At 42.8% G+C, this 23155-nt stretch overlaps 1 protein-coding gene across 5 annotated transcripts in view; it reads right to left on the bottom strand.

The window, feature by feature from the left end:
* Positions 1–23155, bottom strand: part of PRKAR2B (protein kinase cAMP-dependent type II regulatory subunit beta) — a 173642-nt gene that overhangs the window by 27393 nt on the left and 123094 nt on the right. For all 5 annotated transcript variants that reach the window (XM_075599708.1, XM_075599707.1, XM_075599705.1 and 2 more), the window contains one exon: positions 359–411. In XM_075599708.1, coding sequence (XP_075455823.1) covers positions 359–411 — 53 coding nt within the window. The remainder of the gene's footprint in view (positions 1–358; positions 412–23155) is intronic.

Below are 23155 nucleotides of genomic sequence, written 5' to 3'. Positions count from 1 at the left end.
TAAAATGCTTGGGATAGACATAAAGAGATCTTAAACATGACAGAAAGCCAAGGATCAAACAGGGTGAGAGGTTTTGCATCAGACGGGAAAATGGGCAGACTAGGTTAGCCAAGTGGTTCTTGTCCGCCATCAACTTATATGTTACTATGTTGAAGCCAATGGCAGAAAGAGCATAGTGAATATATAATGGTCAATAGAAGAAGAAAAAAAGAGAGCACAGAGAAGACCAAGGCAATGAAACATGACCAAATTCATATACAATATTAAACTGTGCAAATGTCTATCTTGGGCATCAGAATTTGTACATATAATGAAGCATTTTATTGTTAGCACTGGTTTTAATCAGCTGATCACTTACCCTTGTTTCTGTGTCGTCGTCTTCCTCATCGGGGTTGTAGGATTCTGCACACACTAAAACACAAGATAAACAAAAGGCGGAAGGTAACTCAAGTGTTCCACAACAACTACAATGTATTCTTTTCTGTACAGCCCCGATTACTAGCTAATTAGCTTTCAATTTCTATTGGGAATGTTTTCTCCAATTGTATATACTGCCAAGTGGAATCAGAGACTGTATGTTGCTGACTTCGCTTCTGTATTTAATTAAGGTGGATGCAGAATTATTTGGGGGTTTATTTACTAGAGTCTCCCAGCTGCATTACTGGAGCAAAATTGGTGTAGAAAACAGCACTTTATTTATCATAGAAAAGAAATCACCTTGAAAGTAATGGGATTTTTTCTTTGATATATCTGGTGAAATGAATTAGCATTGTTTTTACCCCAGTTTTGCAGCGGGGATACGTTAGTAAATAGCCTGCTTGGACACAAAACAGCGTTGAACCAGCTGCAGGCTTCTGAAAACGTCATCACGAGAGAAACCATTGTATTGACATTAATTACTTCCTCGTCCCTTCCAAGGCCTTTTTTTCTAGCAGGTCAAGGTGAGAGTTAACAGGGTCCTAACATCTACTGCATCATATCAGGAGTTACGAATAACACACATGACACAATATTATAAAGGTATTCTGTGTCAGTGTGCATCAGATGTTCTCATTTGTATTAGTATAAAGAAAAAAAAGAGGTCTGAATTGGTGTAAACTTCGCTGGATAACCCTCTGTGTTACATATAGAAACACTTTCTGATATTTCTTGCAGTAAAGAAAAAAAGAAATATAGCAACCACAACAGTGGTAAATTGTGTCTCACAGGCTGAAGTTTATGTGGAATGGACTATGCATATTCATACATTATTGGTGGTGTGTTGATGCACCTTGGGACTAATACTGGTTTAACCAAAGCGTGCACAGATAAAGTCACCTGCAACATGCAGTGCAGGTGACAAATGGGGTATAATCTACTCTAAAGCAACTAAAATGCTTTAAAAAGTAATGTTTTTATGATTTCTAGAATTTAGGTTAGTCATACACCAAAGCCATTCTCTTTGAGGGCCCCCCTAAAACCTCCCAGCCAAATGTTATGAACAGAATGAAGGTATTATTATTATTTTCTCACTGCATTACTTATTCTTTGTATGTAGACTTGACAATGAAGAGATTTAGGGACTGATTCTATATGTGCCAAAAGCAGCCTGATCGTCCGCTTCGGCACATATACAGTCAGCCTCTTAGTAGCAATTTACATACGTAGATATCTCTGTATGGCTTGCATGGCACTAGGAGATGCCGCTGTTAAACAAAAGATCCAGCATGGTGCTGTTGGGAAAAAGCCCTTTAAAAATTGGAGAGGAAACAGAGGGTCCACTGGGCTGACAGGATGTTGCTAGCTGGCCACTGTTAGAACAGTTAGGCCCTTAAGAACATGAAGGAACTGGCTAGGGTGGGTGGCAGAGTTGAGCATCTTGGGCAAAAGGCATAGAGGGGAACCCTGCAAAATAACGGAATATGGGCAGACTACAATTGAGAGTAGAGTTGGCACATGCTGGGAGCAGTCTTGCATATCAATGAAGAGTGTTTGTATCAGAGCAAGGGGGAACCGTTCTGAATTAGTTAGCAACCAGACTAAGAAACGCCTGAGTTTTATAGGCAGGTATCCATCTGTAACAGATTAGCCTGCTGCAAAAGTCTATGAAAAACATGGGCTTAAATCGCTACTCCCACACACACAACAAATACAAGCTTCAGCTTTCCACAAAATGACCAAATCACACAAAAATTTTTTTTATTTATGATTGGAATGGTAACAATCTGCCTTTGAGAGAAGAAATGTTAAAGTACTGCATATAGAATTTAAAGCTGGTTATATTGTGTAATATGTATATGTTAGCAAACCAAAAATCTTAATTTTCCATTAATAAGTGACAATATTAAACCTGTGTTGAACTGTGGAGGAATAAAGAGAATCTAAACACATGTTCTTATGGAATTTATTATGCGACGCACAGCTACTTGAAAATGTTTCTTACTGTTCATATAACTTCACTCATAATTCCTTGTTCTTACTCATTAATTGTTGCAATGTTATCTGATGTTAGGCAAAGATTTATTTAGATAGATCAATGTTATTACAATCTTGTGGTTTATTGATGCCAGAGATGGATGAGGCTATGTGATGCTTGTTTTAAGAGTTGGCCGCTAGAAATCGAAATGTGTTAATAACTCTGCCATGGTGAACATTCACAGATTTAAAGAATATAATATTCATGTAATTGCAAACAGAAGGGTTTGTTGAAGAAGTTAAAACAAATCTAGTTTATAAAAGCAAAGAATTGAAAACAATATTAAGTGGCTTCTATCAGGATTATAGTCACGGGTCCTAGCCGATATCCTTATATACCAAGGGATTTTAACCCATTCAGAGAAATATTTAGATTTTGACTAGACACACTTTGGTTTATAACAATATAATTAAAAATGCATATAAGAATTTGAGATCCCTTAGAGATATGGAAAAATAAAAAAACAGCGGCATTTAAAAAAGAATAATCAAAAAGGGAAAAAAAAAATCATTTCTAAAGAACTTTGTTAATAAAGCAAAAAGATAAATTCAAATACAAGGTGTTATATAAAGACTAATAATTTGAAGTGAGGAAAAATAATTTTAGGATTTACATATAAGGGGTTAGCTAAAATATAATAATAATTAATTACATTGAGAAAAAATAAAATGTTTATAGAATTTTTTTTAGAAAATATTTTTGGGGTTGAAATTTCTGTTAGAGAAAGCAGTTAATTTGGGGGCGGGGGGAGGGGGGGAAGGGGTATATTCATATCATGATACTACTTATATGTGATTCACAATGTATTTCTAAGGATGTCAAATCTCTGAAATAATGAAGAGAAATTTCCCATTGGATATTAGAGAAAAGAGGCATATACAGAGATCGATAAATATCTTGTGTGCGAGTCGCGCAACACTGAATTAGGAAATAGAGAAAATATACAACTCATATCCATTAAAGCATCAAGAGACAGTCAAAAAGTATAAATTACAAATTTTCTAGAGTTAGTGAATATATGATTAGTTGGACATACTCCTTAGAAAAAAGGAAAGGGATTGTTATATCGAATTCTATTCTATTTCTTTTGATGAACAAAATAAGGAGTTTTTCTCCCTCCAGCAGAAAAGAGAGGTACATGAGCATTGTGCCAGGTAGTGTTAGGACCTGCAGATTGGGCATGCCGGGAAGTGGCTGCAGGCTTATAACCATTTGGCCAAAAAGGGTTTAACTAAATTACCCTTTTTTTCATGAGCAGATAAGCACTGAAGTATTACACTATATGTTGTGTCATTTTGTATGAGGCGCTGGCCTTTCTGTTTTTGTTAAAATAAGGAGTTGTTCTCCAAAGAGGCATATATCCATTTCTTCTGTTATGAGTCCAAATAGTTATATTCAGAAGAGATTTGTCTTTAGAGTACATGACGTCCACAAGGAGAGAAAATTATGTCAAGATGTGTTCAGAATTTCCACGTAGTAAACTCTTAAATACTTAACTAAGAATGATCCAAATGCAGAACTGGCATATTATCTAACATTTGTAAATATATAACTGATTATATATAATTCATAAAGAGGAAGAGATTCCCGTATCAAATTCTATAATGCTTCTTTTGATATGAAAGATGATGAGTTATTCTTCAAAGAGGCATATTTGAATCACTTTCTAATATAGGTCCAAAACATTACATTCAAAGGAGAATTGTTTTACAAGTCTGGGATACATCACATCTACAAGGTGAAAAAAGAATGCTGTCAGGATGTATTCATAATTCAAAAAGCGGAGTATATATTAACGCAGAATGGAAAATATAGACCTTCCATTTACAGAAAGGACCAGGTACCGTAATTTCCGGACTATAAGTTGCAACTTTGTTCCCACGCTTTGAACCTCGCGGCTTAAACAATGACGCGGCTAATATATGGATTTTTCCCGCTTTCAAATGTTTTTTTTTCCAAAAAAACACTTTCTGTGACGTGCTCAGTTTTTTGGCGGCATGAAGCTTTCATTAGACCAGCGTTTCCCAAATGGTGGGTCGCGACCCGGCACTGGGCCACGGAACCAAAATTGCCGGGTCGCAGTGAGGCTGGCCGCGCGGTGAGCCCCCGCCGCTCAAGTTAAAAAAAAATGGCGGTGATTCCCCCGCGGTCCCGCGCGCATGCGCAGGGCAAGCAGGGGCTCCCCTCCCCCCCGCTCCCAATGTGGGACGGAGGAGGAAGTACCAGCTCTTACTGCGGCCCGCTTCCCCCCGCGGCCAGCTCCCCCCGATCCCACCTCCCGTGGCCCCCCCTCCCGTCCCGGGCATCTGCCGCGGGGTTATCGGGGGCAGCAGGGGAAAGCGTCGGGCGGCAAGGTAAGTCACCCCACCCAGTCACTCTCTCCCACCCAGTCACTCTCTCCCACCCAGTCGCTCTCTCCCACCCAGTCGCGGTCACCCACCCAGTCGCTGTCACTCACCCACCCAGTCGCTGTCACCCACCCACCCAGTCGCTGTCACCCACCCACCCACCCAGTCACTGTCTCCCACCCACCTAGTCGCTGTCTCCCACCCACCCAGTCGCTGTCTCCCACCCACCCAGTCGCTTGTGTAAAGTTAATTTGTTTCAATGTACCGGTAGGCACCTGCGGCTTATAGACTTGTGCGGCTTATTTATGTTCAAAATAATAATTTTTTTAAAATTCAGTGGGTGCGGCTTATATTCAGGTGCGCTCAATAGTCCGGAAATTACGGTATTCAGTAAAAAGAAATGGCAGTGCAAATTTAGAGAAAGGAGGCAAGATCGATGTCTATGTTGAGACCTGCTGGAGCCAACGTTTTCAGTATATGATTCCAGTACTATATATGTTTCTCTTTGAGTTAGACCTCTGTGAGGATCAGGCTCAGGCTCCACCCTGTCAAGCTCCGGTCGCCAAATTGGCTCCATCCTTGTCCCCGCCTGCTGTGCAGCTCTGCGCCTGATTGGCTCTCCCTGCTATTTAGGCTCAGCCTCTTCCACCACGAAGTTGGTTGAGCATAACCTCGTGTGATGTGTGCTGGTCACAAGCACTCTGCCTCGCCTCACCTTGTTTAGACCCTGCTGACTTCTCCAATCCTTGACCTCAGCTAGTGTCCCCTACGATCCGTACTGCTCCACTCCTAGATCAGCATTCCTACTGCTCTGCTCTCAACCGACCCTGACCTGGCTACCCATGACGACGAGTTCTGCATCCGGACGTGGCTTCAGGTCAATGTATCAATATCCCCACTTCAGCCTTGCGGTTCTGTCCTGTTTGTGGGGAGCACCCGTTACAACCTCCAGCTCCACGGTGATGAGTGCCATTGGCTCCAACAGCTACCAGGATCCCTTGGGTGCACAGTTCTGCAAAAAAAAAAAATCGGATTTTTTTTCCGGCAGAGCTGTGCACCCAAGGGATCCTGGTAGCTGCTAGAGCCAACGGCACTCATCACCGTGGAACTGGTCTAACCCGATTAACTCGGAAGTGAAGGCGTGACTCGACGGTTTCATTCCAGTGTCAGGGGATCCACGGAGGATATATATATATATAAATTGGGTTTATAGTGTGCTGTTTTGTCACTGCTAATACATGTCTTTTTGCTTTATCTGAGTGTTGCTGCTTTTGTGCCTTCTCTTATGGGAAGACAGGGTTTCTATATTGATTTCTATGGAGCATGCACCTTGACTTTACATTTGTTGCTTGGAGTGCTGGCTGCTGCTTTTTGTTATATATATATATAATTATCTGCACCATTGTAGCGGTGTGTATTGTATGTCTTTATTTATATAGCGCCAAAAGTAAACTCAGCGCTTCACAAAGAATACAGTACGGGGAATTATAATAATACAATAAGCACAGCAAAATCAAACATTAGGAAAGGAAATCCCTGTCCCGAAGAGCTTACAATCTAAGAACAATGATGGGAGACTTACAGAGACAGCAGCTGAGGGGGTAAGTGCATGTGTAAGTGTGTGTGCTCTTCTAACCTATACAGAATCCCTTTGAGGGCCTCTAGATCACATTTTGATATGTTGATTTTCTTGGAGGAATTTATTTCAGTTCTCAATCTTTCAATGTCATCCTCTACCAATTTCTGGAAAGTCTCTAAAAACGGGCCTCTACTCGGAAAGAAGTTTGATTTCCTTTTTAAAGCTGCAGTTCAGTCAATATCCTGCATGTTTGGTTTTTTTTAATAAATCAGTTCTGTAGTAAGAAAAAATACTTTTAGCATTTTCTGTTTTAAAAAAAACAACTTTGAAAGACCAATTTTCTTGTATTCTATTTTAACAGCCATTTGCTCAGGCACTGCCCCTTCATGTCCTGTCACAAGCTCTGGCACACCCCTTTGTCAGCCCTGCCCTCCCTCTAGCACTTGTCAATGCAGAAGTGCTCATGAATATTCATGAGCTTCCACTGCCAGTCAAGCAGATTATAAACAAATGCCAGCTTTTAATATGTCACCAAATTTCGACCTATCAATACATGGAAAACGAATTGACCTGCAGCTATGCAGTTCTTTAGGTAATTAGAGATTGCACACATAAAACTATTGAAGTAAAAAAATAAATGTAAAAAAAAACAAAAGACTGAACTGCAGCTTTAAGGAGGCGTGTGTGTATTTCTCAAGATTGTGAGATTTTGGCAGTTGTCTCTATTCTCATTTCTATGTTTAACAAAATAACATTTAAGTGTCAGTCATATTATGTATTATCTAAAATTTGTTAAGGCTATTTGTGGGCGCAAAATTGAGCCCCTTCTTTAGCAATGAGATATGTTTTTCTTCAAGGTTAAGGCTTCTAAGGTTAAAGATTCCGGTTGGTTTACTTTGTATTTGGCCATTCTCTTTGTTTCTCTTATTTCCTCCTTTGCCTCGTCTCTTTTTCTTATCTGTGGTGTGGTCATTAATAATTTATTATTTATTTATCTAAAATATTAAAATATTTTACCAGGAAGTAATACATTGAGAGTTACCTCTCGTTTTCAAGTATGTCCTGGGCACAGAGTTAAGACCAATAATACATGTTTACAAATAGTTACATAAATGAGCAGGGTATACATTATATACAAGACATTGCATGCACAGTTAAAGATAATTTGTATTATGGGCGTATGAAACAGTTACAGACCACATTAAAATGTGTGACAGCCTTAGATTTGAAAGAACTTAGACTGGTGGTGGATGTAAGAGTCTCTGGTAGGTTGTTCCAGTTTTGGGGTGCACGGTAAGAGAAGGAGGAGCGGCCGGATACTTTGTTGAGCCTTGGGACCATGAACAGTCTTTTGGAGTCTGATCTCAGGTGATAGGTGCTGCATGTGGTTGGGGTGAGGAGCTTGTTCAGGTAGCTGGGTAGCTTGCCCAAAAAGAATTTGAAGGCAAGACAGGAAAGGTGAACTTTGTGCCTAGACTCGAGTGATGACCAATCTAGTTCTTTGAGCATTTTGCAGTGATGTGTGTTGTAGTTGCATTGGAAAACAAAATGACAAATTGAGTTGTAGAGGGTGTTAAGTTTGCTAAGGTGGGTTTGAGGTGCCGAGCCATATACTATGTCTCCATAGTCAATAATTGGCAAATCTCTATTTGTGAATGGATTTTGGTATTTCTGTTTCATTATGTTCTCGTGCCTGCTCCTAAAAAAGGGGATCTATCAGTGTTACCCCTATACCGTTTCCTATTTGGATTTCTTTCTTCAAATTCTTCAACATCATTATATCTTGAGTTTATGGGGTAATCTTGTTTATTTCTTTGATCTCCCCGGTTTCTGTTTTTGAGGCCTCTGTATTGTTTTTGATATGGGGCTCTATCATAATTATTGAGATATTTCTGATATCTATAATGTGAATTGTTCTTCCTGTTTTCAAATTGTTGTGATCCTAGATGTCTCTTTTTTATAATAGGTGTTCCTCATTTTCTCCCGAGATTGATCCATATTCTCTTCTCTATTTTGTAAGAATGTTTTCCTTTCATTGGCTTCTTTATCATTTTAACCATCTATACTATTTCCCCTGTTTTTCCAATTCCTATAGCAGTTGATTTCATAGTCTAGTTTGTCTCTTAGAATTTATTTTTCCTTCATTATAACTGTTTCTTCCATTTTGTCTAATCTCTCTTTAATATCAGTTTCTATTCATTTGTTTTCTTCTATCTCTGAGAAAGGTTCTAATTTATTTTGAATTATGAATACATCCTGACCACATTCTTTTTTCACCCTTTAGATATGATGTATCCCGACTTATATATAAAAAAAATCTCAGTTGAATTTAATATTTTGGACCTATATCAGAAAGTGATGGAAATATGCCTCTTTGAAGAATAACTCATCATCTTTCTTATCAAAAGAAGCATTGAAGAATTTGATACAGGAATCCCTTCCTCTTTATGAATTATATATAATCAGCTATATATATATATATGTTATGTTATATATATATATATATATATATATATATATATGTATATATGTAGAGGTATCAGTACCGTGTTAGCCGAGCTTCAATAATCAAAAAATAAATAGATGATACCGTTCTGTGGCTAACGAAATGCTTTTATTTGTGTGAGCTTTCGAGATACACTGATCTCTTCTTCCGGCGATGTTACAATGAATGAATAGGGATGTTACAATGAATGATGTTACTTGCTTCATTCATTGTAACATCGATGGAAGAAGAGATCAGTGTATCTCGAAAGCTCGCACAAATAAAAGCATTTCGTTAGCCACAGAACGGTATCATCTATTTATTTTTTGATATATATATATATATATATATATATATATATAATATGCCAATTGTGCATTTGGATCATTTCTAATTGAGCATTTAAGAGTTTACTACGTGGAAATTATGAGCACATCTTGACATAATTCTCTCTCCTTGTGGACGTCATGTACTCTAAAGACAAATTACTTCTGAATATAACTATTTGGTGAGAATTCCCACCAATTACTTTGCACTATATAGCTGAGCAGGGGTTAAATTTCTCTTTCACTTCCCTGCACCCCTCCCCCCCCCTTCTTTTCCTGTGGTGTGTATATACTGTATATAACTATTTGGGCTCATAACAGAAGACATGGATATATGCCTCTTTGGAGAACAACTCCTTATTTTGTTCATCAAAAGAAATAGAATTCGATATAACAATACCTTTCCTTTCTTTCTAAGGACTATGTCCAACAAATCATATATTTACTAACAAATCATATATTTACTAACTCTAGACACTATGTAATTTATACTTTGGACTGTCTCTAACTGTGTTTTTTAAGAATTTACCATGTGGAAATCACCTTATATCCCGAATTCCTGCCCTTCAATTACATATTATTTCCCTAGTTTCTATGATGCTTTAATGGATGAGTTATATGTTTTCTCTATTTCCTAATTCAGTATTGTGTGACTGTCAACACAAGATATTCATCAATCTCTGTACATGCCTCTCATAATATCCAATGGGAAATCTCTCCATTATTTTCAGAGATTTGACATCCTTAGAAGTAAGTTGTGAATCACATAAGTAGTATCATGATATGCATATACCCCTGAAACCCAAAAATGAACTGTTTTCTCTAACAGGAATTTCAACCAAAAAAAATGTTTTCTAAAAAAAAAAAAATTCTATAAACATTTTATTGTTTCTAAATTTAATTAGTCATATATTTTAACTAATTAATCCCTTATATTTAAATGTTAAAATAATTTTTCCTCGCTTCAAATTATTAGTCTTTATATAACAACTTGTATATGAACGTATCTTTTTGCTTTATTGTCCAAGTTCAAAAAAATAATTCTCCCTTTTTGATTATGTTTTTAAAAATTCCGCTGTTTTTTGATTCCTCCATATCTCTAAGGGATCTCAAATTATAATACACATTTTTTGATTATATTGTTACAAAAACAAAGTTTGTCATGTCAAAATCTAAATATTTCTATGAAAGGCTTAAAATCCCTTGGTATATAAGGATACCGGATAGGACCCCTAACTACACCCCTGAGGAAGCCAGAAGGCGAAACGCATTGGGTTTTATTAACTAGTGAGGCTTCCATAGGTATATTACCCTACACTGTGACTTTGCATATGGCACTTGAACGCAGTCAAGGACAGAGCTGCACTAGGAGAACGCCAACCCGGTTCCTCTCTCCGCATCTGCTGGTCCAATTGGAGTGCCCTGGAGTGTTCCCCAGGAAGGGAAGAGTTGGGAATAGACAACTCTTCTGGACCCTACCATAACAGGGATAAAGCGGAGGACCCATACCAACTTGCTGAAAGCATTGTATTTACCACGCACAAAAGCCAAAACACACGTTTGAGTGAAATAATCCCCTTTGTCTTTTTTTATAGTTTAATAAAACTATTTTACGCTATGGCATCTTTTATCCTTTTCCAATCAGGTGTATATATCCTGAGTAGACATCTATAGAAGGTCACGTGATGAAAATCATAAAGTTATAAAGAACACACAGAGGATCCTATTAAAAAAAAAACATCCGTTTAATAAGAACTCCAATCAACCATGTGTGTATAACCTTATCTGTGACAATATTACGCTATTGTTTTCTTCTTGTTCTTTTTTTCTCAAATCCATGCACCAGAGGATGTCTTCTTCTGAATCTCTACATTTGAAAAGGACTTGGAAAATCATTCAGACTCTGGCAGCAGGATCAGAAAAAATCTTTGTGAAGGTTGTGCGAACTTTCTTGGACTTCCCGACACATCATTCGTAGGTATTTATGTATTTAGTCCTGCACAATGTGTGGATTTTCTGGGACTTCCTAACATATTTTTTGTCTGTATATATTTAGTTTTGTACACTTTGTAACACAAATACCTCACTGATATTCACTTGGCAACATAGAATTTGCCTTTTGCACAACTTTATACACAGCCACTTAAGGGCGTTTATTGTAATGCACCATCTTTCCCCCTTATGTCTTTTTTCAACCTCAACTACTGTATGTAACTATGTTTATTGCACCCGTATCACACGGGCTAATAGAAAGCCGAGACGGGTGATGTTGTGGATTCCTATTGGTCCATGTTACCCCAGAGCTTTAAACCTCCATATTGTCCACCCTGGAGGAGACAGTACCATACATCTATGTTGGTAGTATCTTGTGAAGCAAATGGTCTCTGGAGCTGAAATTAATTAGGTGCAGCTCTGGAGACCCACCAATGCTTTAAAAAATAAATAGTAGGTAGAACTGCACCATTAACACAGATATTTACATTATCTGCTAAGCATTCATATCCATAATATTATTATTTAGTTTTTTTTAACATTCTCTACACATCTCTATCTCACCAGTTAAGTATGTTACCTACCTATGTAGGTCCACCATGGAAGGTCAATCCTCCAATGTGAGCACTGGTACAGGAAGGCTGCTGCAGAACCTTTTGAGAAGTATAGCTATCTATCACCGCTTTGCTTCCCAAAGTCGCAGCCCACTATGTATTGTATAGCGCAATGCATAATGCCTATGCATGCAGAAGGCATTATAGGGCGCTACTTCAGGAAACAATGCAGAGATTGACAGCTCTGCTCCCCAAGAGGTTCTGCACCTGTCGCAGTATTTCAGCAGCACATTATTCACAATTATCCACTCGTCTTGGGCAAGTGGACTCTGGGTTTTTCGAGACAATAAAGAGTCTTTCTTTAAAGCTATTCTTTCAGTGCAAACTTTAATGCACCATATTTTATATCATTTCTATAGTTACAGTACGTTGTAGTGCTATGTACGTATTTGCTACTATACAGTAAATATGAGTAGGGTTATTGGCTATGCACTTCTGTAACCCAGGCATAAGCTTATACACACGGTGCTCATTTGCATGGAGCAGCTCAGTGAGTAAAGACACTGACTGGCACCGAGTTTGAAGCAGAGGGGAACCTGATTCAATTCCCGGTGTCGACTCCTTGTGACCTTGGGCAAGTAACTTTATCTCCCTGTGCCTCAATCACAAAAAAAACATAGATTGTAAGTTCTACGGTGCAGGGACCTGCGCCTGCAAAATGTATCTGTAAATCGCTATGTAAAACTAGCAGCGCGATACAAAAACATGCTTTTATTATTATTACCCAGAATCCCTGCTGCTGCAGAAGCACCGTTTGCTAAGCGATAATGGGGAAAGAGTTGCAGGCCTGTCTCAGACGTGCAAATGCACCACATGTGGTATTTTTATTTGATGTCTACTATACTGTATATAGTAATAATAATGGCAATAATACACATTACATATGTAACAGTGTTTCCCCCACCCGATCGCAGATAGGGGCCATTACAGGGTGTATGGTGCATATACCTGCTGTCAACAGGAGGGCTGAGTCGTCCGCCGATGGTAGGGGGGGACAGGAACAGGCTTCTGGGGTTCATACACCACATATCTTCTTTGCAGTCCTGCGCGTCCATCTGTCGCGGACTCCAGGAACTGAAGGTGATCTCCCATGGTAGAACTATTACCTCTCCCCCAGTAAGGTCACTCACCAGGCAGGAGGTATATTGCAAACAGGAACGATTTATTACTACACTCTGCAGTAACAGTTACTCAGCAGTCTTCTGCCAGATACAGTCTGTCAGTATTCACTGGATGATGGTCCCTGGACCGCCACTACAGGCCAAGGGCATCCGTAGCCGTCCTAGCTCTTCCCCACCTCCCTAGCAGTGGCAGAGGTAAGATACACACTCATTCTCCCCCAAGGGGAAGAGGAATAGAGTAGGCTCAATATGCAACCTCTCCAATGTGTGACCTGGGTTCCTCAAGCGGGGGAAGGCACAACTAACTTTAGGGCGGTCCTGCCCTTAAGTACAGCCAGGAGGCGGGCACTCCGTTGTCCCAGCTACAACAGGATGTACCACCCCCTGTTGTCACTCAAGTGCAGTACCAAAGGGAAGGGGGAAAACCCCATAGCAACTACTGGCAAGGCCTGCTTATACCAGGACTTACTACCAGGAGGGAAGCAAACTAGTAGCCACAGATGGCATGGCTACACATATATGTATATGTATATATATGTATATATATATATATATATATATATATATATATAGTCCTCTTTCCTGCTGATATAGAGAGACTACAAGTGCTGTATGTACCTGCTGGCTCAGCGAGATCTTTGCCTCCGCTAATTGGGAGCCTGGGGTAACAATATGTTCTTGGCAGCGCCTCCACTTACCCAGGATCCCCAATAAGTAAGATTCCCCTAGGTAAGAATAATAATAACAAGCCACAACGTTGTAACCATTTACTAATAAGTAATTGCAAAACCTTAGCTTACACCTACTAGGGATAAAACACATATAGTCACAGTACATGAATAGCTGATACTCAGTAATTATACACCAGTGGCCTGGCCACTCTCCACCTTGAGTAATGTCACTTCCCATCACCGCGTGTACCCCACACCGTGTCCTATGTATAGACTCAGTCCCTTGGTCACTCAACCCAGTGTCCCCAAAGAAGCCTCCCCCAAGGCGGGATCAGCGCCTGAAGGTACCGGTGTTGGTGCACTTATTAAATACCTTTCGGCTACTCCAGCAGCCGGTAACAGACTTCGAAAGGGATCCGCCGATCCAGCGTAGTCTCTCACGAGTTTGGAAAAGTCCAGCAGCTTGAGCCCAAACCACTGATCGCACACCGCAGCTCAGGAAGAACACTGTGTCCCTGACTGCTAATACAGTAAGGGAATAGAATGTCTCTCTCTCTAGGGCTTTCCCTGCAGCACCACAAGCTAATGGTGACTCAGGGTCTGCACTGGGCCTGAGGGGGAATCTGGCCTACGCAGGCAGGTCACTGACCCCCTGCACACACACAACCTCTCCCCTTGCTTCTCCGGCACCCTCTGCTAGCGTCGTCTCTCCCCCACGCTTCCCTTTCCTGCCTGCTAGCCAATCCTGCACTCCTATTCACTCCCTGGCGTCATGTGGCTCGGCTGAGGCTCATGGGCATTGTAGTTTTACCCCAGAGCTTCCTGTCATTGGCCAGCCGTTTCGCGCACTTACGCTGCGCGAAACGGCGGCTTCCTTCACTGCGAGCCGCCGGGACCCTCGCGACGCGACCGCGGCCTTAGCAACGGACCGATCGCGTCCCCAGCAACCGGCCCTGACTCTAAGGTAGCGCGCTGCTCGCGCACCTGCCCCCTCACCTCCTCGCGAGCGGCGGCTGTGAGCCCCAGGAGGAGGGGGGTCAGCTCGGGCCAAGGGAACCTGGCTACATATATATATATATATATATATATATATATATATATATAAAAAGCTCATTCTAAATGGTAAACACACAACAAAGACAATAGGTATCTCAGAGGGTTTCATGAATGACATTTCATCTTCACAACAAACCTCCATCAAAAACAAAACAGTGGTGGCATGAGAGCATATTCACAGTATGCAGGAAGAGTCAGTCTGCTGAATAATAAATGATCTTTACTTCTGTCAGCAGGCAATTCAACAATTAACCTCTGGCTATGCAATTTTTAGCTCCATCAAGCAGCACAACAGCAAATCAGCAGTAAACTCACAGTAAGAGGGCAGCCTTGGATATTGACAAAGGTTAATCCGAAGCGCTCATATGCTGCTACTCTGGCAGGGAGCCAAAGGTAAGAATAAATAAATAGGCAATATTTTCTAGTATATCTATGGAAACCTCAAAAAGATACAGCAAATCTGTATAAACATCTGCATCTGATCACTGGAGGAAACACACCATGAAATCTATTTGCAGTGAAAATGATGGGAATTAGTGCAAACAGGAAGCTGCTACAACATACCCTGCGGAATCTCTTTTCGTGCCAAATGACTATGAAATGATAATATGTAAGTGTGAAGTTTCAACACTGTCAGATCCTAAAAAATGCAACTGTATTTAGCAGGTGTTGGGGTAGGTGTTATATGCTATGAAACTTATATTATATACTCCATATACTTAAAGCTGCAGTTCAGGAGACTTCCGGTGACGTCACCGCCGATGGTTAGCTAGGAAGAGAGCTCCCGACACCCTCGCATAAAAGCTATCAGAATAGGCATTTTCCCCCACCCCAAACCCCCCGAATTTGATACGCACCCCAACAACTAACATCAGGGAGATGACGGGGAAGGCTTAAAAACGAAACCCAAACCCAGTCACCAAATTTTTCGCTCCGACACAGCGCCAGGCAGATATCAGCCCTGAAGGACAAGATGGCGCCGAGGAGGAACCGGAGCACGAGGCGCGCAGCGGCCGACATAGCCCGCTTGAAACGGACCCCCCCGTTCTGAATAAAGAATTTTTCGACTCACTCATATTCAAAATGAGGAGGGGGGTACAGGAGGACACAGAGAAGGCCCTCCAGATCATACGAGCCGAGGTGGGAGCGCTGACGGAAAGAACCGAGGACCTAGAGGCGAAAATGGAGGGAGTATCCAATGCGCAGGCCAAGACCCACGAGGAGGTCTCAAGATGTGGGGACGCAATCCGCGACTTGCAAAATGCCCTCGAGGACCTCGAGAACAGGGAGAGGAGGCAGAACATCCGCCTCAGAAACATCCCTGAAGCCATCACCCATGAAGAACTGCAACCCTACCTCCGCAGACTCTTTCTACAATTGGTGCCTGACCTATCTGAGAACGATCTGCACGCCGACCGGGCACACCGAGCCCTGGGCCCAAAACCATCGGACCCCAACCGGCATAGACATGTAGTGCTCAGAATGCACGCCTATTCAGCAAAAGAGCGGATCATGGCGGCTGCCAGAGATCTGCGCTCCGTAACGATGGATGGAGTGGCCATCCAGCTCTTTAACGACATTTCCCGCCTAACTGTGAACAAAAGAAACGCGATGAGACCACTTACCTCTCACCTAAGAGACCAAGGGGTCAGATAGCGTTGGGGATTCCCCTTTAAGCTAGTGGTGCTCCGTAATGGACGCCACTACACAGTGTCTGCCCCTTAAGACGCGAGAGCCTTCCTCAAAGCACTGGGGATCCCCCCCCCACAGAAGAGCAACCGCCCCCCCACGGAAGCGGCGCCTGAGACAGACCCCCAGGATACCCCCCGTGCATCGGAGAGGCTGGCTAGCCAACGACTTCGCTGAACCCCGATGATCCCGCTATCCCCCGGAACTGAAGGAGACTTAGGGCGCCCTCACCGGCACCCTACACAAATCGTGCCCCAACAACAACAGTAAATCTCCCCCAACCACACAAGCAACCAATAAAGATGACTGCCGCGCACGATTTCAGCCCCTAGGAGCCCCCGCAGGCTCTAATGCACCAGCTCACGAGGCCCCCCCCCCTCCCTCCCAGGTCCCTCACCCCTCCAGTTCCCCTCCCCCCGCTCCTTTTTTTCCCCCCTACTCCACCACCCCTGCCCCCCACCCCCCCTCTACCACTGCCCCCATTCTCCCCTCCCACCCCTACCCCTGTCCCCCCCTTCTCCCCCTCCACCACCCTCCTCTCAACCCGAGAAACCTGCCCTCTCACCTCACCGTTCCCCCCGGCGCAAGGGGAACCATCGCTGTACTCACCGAAATCCAGAAATCTGCCGAGGAAAGCACCAACTCCGCGCTGCCCCCCCTGCCCGGCAGAGGTCGTCCTCACCAGACCCCGATTGCCGCGACCTGCTCCCGACCTCCGGCCTTGGGAGATCCAGCTCCAGCAGCAGCACGCCAGGAACTCGGCAGAAAGATGCGCCTTCCCAGAGACAGCCACCTGACGTTCCCTTCCCCTCTGAACCGCGGAGGGCAGGTCGTATACAAGAACCCTGGCTCCCCTCCCGGCTCCCCCCACCCAAAATAGGCCCAAGTCCTTCCCGACCCACACCAAGAGGGGTATATGCCCCCCCCCTCCGCTCCCTCTATCCCGAGGGCGACCACCCCCCCTACCTCCCAACTCCCCTTGCCCCCGACGAGCCCCCCGCCAGCCGAGCCAAGGACCAGGTTGATTGGCCCCCAACTGACACTGATGGCCCTCACTATCCCCCAATGAGACTCGCTTCCTCCAATATCGGACTAAACTATGCATAATTATGTTGTATCGCTATATCTCAATGTTTGAACCAATATTGTTTGGACAAGAGCTAAGTATAATGACTGAATACTATGCAGGTATAGGAAACGGTCCTGCCCAAGGACACCCACCCCCCGAAAACTGACAGAACTGTCTAACCACTGAATAAGCCTGTAAATACAATGTGCCCCCCGCCCCCCCCCCTCCCTCCTCCCCCCTCCCTCCCCTCCTCCATTCCCCCCCTCCCCCCCCCTATAGATAAGCAATACTATCTGCTCACGATTTAAGAATAATGTATACAAACTACAACTTAACAAAATGCATACTTATAGGAGGTGAATTATGAATATGCTCAGGGAAATAGCCCTAATCTCACCCATTCTCAAGGGTCCCCCCCCATCCCCCCCCCACCACCCCTCCCCCTTATTGCCAAACCCTCCCAATCCCAATACCACTAGCTGAATTAAGAAATATACAAACGCAAATTATGCATTTTATATGGAAGCAACGAAAACCCAGAGTCCCGAGGTCCGTGCTCATGGCAGCAAAGACAAGAGGAGGACTGGGAGTGCCTGATGTGGTCAGATACTACCACGCGGCCCAGCTCAGACAGGCAGTGGTTTGGAACAATCCTCCGAGTTCGGCCTGCTGGCTGGAAATGGAGGCCAGCTACGTATCCCCTGTCCCCCTCCCAGTACTGTTATGGTCCCCAGAACACAAAGAAAAACTTCCCCAGAGATTTGAACTAGGAGCAATGAAATGCATGTGGTCTATTTGGTCCAAAAATAGAGGGAAATACGGCCTAACTTCACCTCCCTCCTAACTCACCCCCATACTTGGGAACCCTGAATTCCCTCCGGGGTGTTCCCAGGCCCAGATCGGTCTATTTCAGGACCTACATATTAGCACGGTTGCGGATCTGCTAGAGAATGATGAAGCTCTGTCCTTCCAAGAGCTCAAAAATAAACTAACATCCCCCCATCTCCCCATTTTCGCATTCTTACAGATAAGGCATTTCCTTAGAGCTCTATCCCCGTCCTCAAAATTCTCCCCCCTGACCAAATTTGAGTCCCTCTGCCAAGTGAGAGAATATCAGAAAGGGCTAATCACAGCAATCTACAGTATAATAGAAAATTCCCTTCCCTCACCCACACATGCCTATATGCAAAAATGGTGCATAGACCTCGGCATACCATTAGATCTTGAGGACTGGGAGGACATCTGGGATGCAGCCTCTAAAACTTCAATTTGCTCAATTACAAAAGAAAACATATACAAAATACTATTTCAATGGTACCTGACCCCGAGTAGATTGAGCCAGATCTTCCCCGGCGCAACTGACCTGTGCTGGAGAGGATGTGGACAAAAGGGTGACATGGCCCACATTTGGTGGACATGTCCTGAGATCCAGCAGTTTTGGTCCAGAGTTCAGAGATTACTGGATGAAACCCTGGGCCTGGAGGTTCCCCTGGACCCTCTGACATACGTGCTGGGCACCCCAATAGAGGACCTCCCAGCCCCCGCGGCCAGGCTGACTTCTGCTATACTTACGGCGGCAAGATGCTCGGTGGTAGCGGCCTGGAAGCAACTGAAAGCACCCTCAAGGAGGACAGTAGTAAACAGAATAAATATAGTAATGAATATGGAAAAATTAACGGCCATGTTAAAACAAAAAATGCCACAATTCTATAATACCTGGGAGCCCTGGATCAACTCTGGAACTCTACCCCCAGATTAGGCCCAATAGATGAGTAATTTGCCAGCAAAAGAGTTGGAAAGAGTGAGAAGGGTTAACCCACCTCCCCCCTAAAGTGACAGCGAGAGAGGAGTGTTATCCCACTACCCCTCCCCCCCACCATTTTCTCCCCCTCTCCTGTCGTCCCCATCTATCTCCCCGCCCTGAGTCTTCCCCAGCTCTTCTTTCCTTACCAAGAACCGAGAAAATGATTTATTGAGACTTTATACCCACCCCACAATCAAGTTCAGTTATCCTCAAATTGTTATGTACCATATCGATTGCAACCCCTGTCTGTAATTCCTTATATGTGTCTCCAATAAAGGAAAAAAAGATTGGGGAAAAAAAAAAAAGCTGCAGTTCAGGCAATATCCTGCATGTGTTTGTTTTTTTATAAATCAGTTCTGTAGTAAGAAAAAATAATTTTAGCATTTTCTGTTTTAAAAACAACAACTTTGAAAGACCAATTTTCTTGTATTCTATTTTAAGAAGCATGCTTGTTCCTATAGCAACGATTTACATTCCCCATATTTAAAGATGTCGCCAAACTTTGCCGATCAATAGACGGAGAACGAATTAACTGGCAGCTATGCAGTTCTTTAGGTAATTAGAGATTGCCCACATGAAACTATTGAAGTAAAAAAATAAATTTAAAAAACAAAACAAAAAAAAGACTGAACTGCAGCTTTGAGTTGATACTCAAACTATATATTGAATAAATTAATCCCTTCATTTGCTGACCCCTCTTGTACTGAAGAGATAAAAGAATATTCCAAGTTTGTAAGAGAAATAGAACTTTAAGAAGTTCACAAATAATATTAATCTTCAGTATTTTAAAGTCCCAAAATGACTTATCTAGTTATAGCATAATAAACACATTCTCTACTATTTAAAAAAAAAAATGTTTTTTAATGATTCACAATGGTTTTTTGCTTTTCAAATAGAAGGCGACAAGGACAACAACAAAGAACAAACAGCGTGTTTCAGCAGAATATACCATTAATACGTTGCTGCTTTCATTAGTTTGGGTCTAACTGAAGAAATTATGCAGATGAGATTCTAGCGTTGACATATGTCGCAAGTTCTAGTAAATGCATTTTTTTTAAAAGGTCCACAGATATTTAACATCATTGCTGAATTGTAAATTACTGCATGATTTTACAATGATGCAGTTACATTAAAAGTAGAATGCTTTAATAAGTCTAATAATTCACAGGCAGACTGGGTGCTCACAGCAATAGTGTTCAGCAAAGAAAACTCAGTAACTGTAAGGACCCGCGCTGCGGGGACTCCCGCTATCAGCGCCTCCTTACCTCTTCTCCCCGCTGCCTCTGGTTCCCGGCGGCGTGCCCCGGCCCTCGACGTCTCCTCCGCGGCTGCTCCCGCACTTCCCTTTCCTGGCGCCGGGAGCCTGACCCCGCCTCCTTCGGTGCGGCGCGCGCATCGGCGCACTTCCCTGCCCCTGCTCCACCAGGTCCGCCCCCCAGGCTCTTCTTCCCTATCAGGGCTTCCCTTGGGCCGCACCTCCCTTTCCTCTGAGTGGTCCCAGCCCACTATTTAGTCTCCCCTCACCCCATTGCTCTGCATAGCTTCTGCACCTTGGTGCTGTCTGCTTCTTCTTGGCTCTCTTGTGTTTCAGTCCCTGTTCCTGTCCCTGGATTCTCTGCTGACCTCCCTGGATTTTGACCCATGGCTTTGGACTTCGATCACGCTGCTCTCTGGAACCCCTTGGATTTGGCTTTGGACTCTCTACCTTGCAGTCTTCTATATCCCCTGGACTCGGCTTACGGATTCCTACTATGCTGCTCTCTCCGCTCCACGACCCAGACTTACGGACACTCTACCACGCTGCTCTCCCTACACCTTGACCATTGGCTTACGGACTTTACCCTTCGACGCTGGAGTTGGCAAGTACTGAACTCTTTCTATTTTTGTTCCCTGGACCAGCTACGCTACTTCCACACTCCAGCCGTGCCCCCGTTTACTGTTAGGTGTGTGGTATTTCTCCTTTCCTCCTCAGTCCCGGGGTCTCGTCTGGCTTGTGGGCAGGCCGAGCGTTACAGTAACATAGCATAGAACAAAATACTAAGACTCTGGGCTACTCCATCTGGTTGCCATATTGTGACCAATGTTTCGGTTGTGCATCACGTGACGCTGTTACATCGCGTGGTGTTCCCGTTGGCATGGCAACGTGGCGCCATTTCCCGCCGTGCAGCCATATTGCCAGTATTTCCAGGGGGAATGAGATGTGGGGAGGAGATGCCGCCGCCGCCACCGCTCGCCCTAGGTTGCCACCACCCAGAGGTTTACTAGGTAAACCCGTAGCCCGGAGATACCTGGCCAAAACCTGTAGTCTCCGGGTGAAACCCTAGATGCAACAAGAAATCAACAGTTTGTGTAAATGTAACAGCTGAGACTTGTCATATTCTCCACTCTCTGTATAATTCATAAGCAGAGCAGAACACACATTATGTTGGTGGAAAGAAGCATTAGTGTAGAAAACATATTGCTGATGCCCTCACTTTAATATATATGTTTTGTGAATCTGTTTAATGTTGTAATCATGCATTTCAGTGGACAGTGCAAAGCCCTAAAATTGTAAAGCACATTCTGGTAAAGTCAGCAATAATGTTGTATCCTTTATGTACGGATTCTAATATTTTGGGGATGAACACATGTTTTTAATTTCCTTTAAAAAAAAAAAATATATGCTGGTTTTGGTGCTTGTTGGCTAACGGTTCTATGGAGAAATAATAATAATAATAAAAAAATTGAAATATGTTTTTAAGAGTCATTTGGTTCCCCAAATCCTAAACAATGAAAGTGACAGAGCTAACCATATTTTTATTTTTTCTACCCCATCTGTTATTTTTAATTACAATTTTTAATTCTATCAACGTACCCTTCCAGAAGCCTATATGAAACATGATTTTCTTAATCTCTATCTTCTGAGGTTACCATAGTAAACTTTAGCCTGCAATGGGCTTTAGGGTGAGCTCCATTTTAGACTGCCCGACCCTTAATATTTCAAAAGATCCTGAATGAAGCATTGGATTAAAAATAAAATCAGCTTTGGAAAGGGCAATAAGATGTTTTGAAGCATAAAAATGTAATTAAAAATGGAGACCAGAAGACAGTTCAAATAGACACTATTGCAATCCCAAGTACATATGGGATTTCAATGCATATTCAAGAGGGTAAGTAAGTGTATTTACAGTAGTAGAATGATTGTTTCCATGCTTTTTCAATGCTGCAGCTAAATGTAGATTTTCAGTAGCATCTGCAAAACATGTAGTACTGGAGATTGAAAACAATGATGAGAAACAAACTCTAGAGAGTAAGCAAAAAGCGAAAAAGGCTTAATTTGTGGAACAGCGGCTGTAGACATGAGTGGAACAGAGAGAGGCAGCCATATGCAGAGTGCCAGGGGGGGACAAGAAGAGTAATATTCTAGCTGAGAAATAAGGAAGCTCACAGAAATGGATACATTCAACCTTTTAAGTACTCATCTTCTGTTCTCTCTCTCCCCCCACCCCCGTTTTCTTTTTTTAAAGCATGTATTGGTCTTATTAATAACCGGAAGGTTTCAGATATCAGAGGCATCAATGTCATTTCATATATGCTCTTCAATCGTATGTAGATCACAGAATCGATGTATCTAACATCATAGATGCCCCCAACACTGGGGATATACTGTGTGATTGAGCTGAAGGAGCTGCTCAGTGAGTCAACACTGACTCTGAGAACAACGAGTTTGAAGCAGGGGAGCATTGTTCAATTCCCAGTGTCTGCTCCTTGTGACCTTGGGCAAGTCACGTTATCTCCCTGTGCCTCAGGCACCAAAAACAGAGGTTGTAAGCACATCTGGGCAGGGACGGTGTCTGTAAGAATCCTATGTACCGCACGCTATACTGGAAATGTGAAGCGCGTTGAGTCCCATTGGGAGTAAAGTGCTATATAAAATAAAGTTATTATTTTATTATTGATAAAAAAT

This window comes from Ascaphus truei, chromosome 5, assembly GCF_040206685.1.
Source record: "Ascaphus truei isolate aAscTru1 chromosome 5, aAscTru1.hap1, whole genome shotgun sequence".
Taxonomy (NCBI): Eukaryota; Metazoa; Chordata; class Amphibia; order Anura; family Ascaphidae; genus Ascaphus; species Ascaphus truei.
Note: the sequence above shows the minus strand (reverse complement) of the source record. Positions and strands in the feature narration are given on the sequence as shown.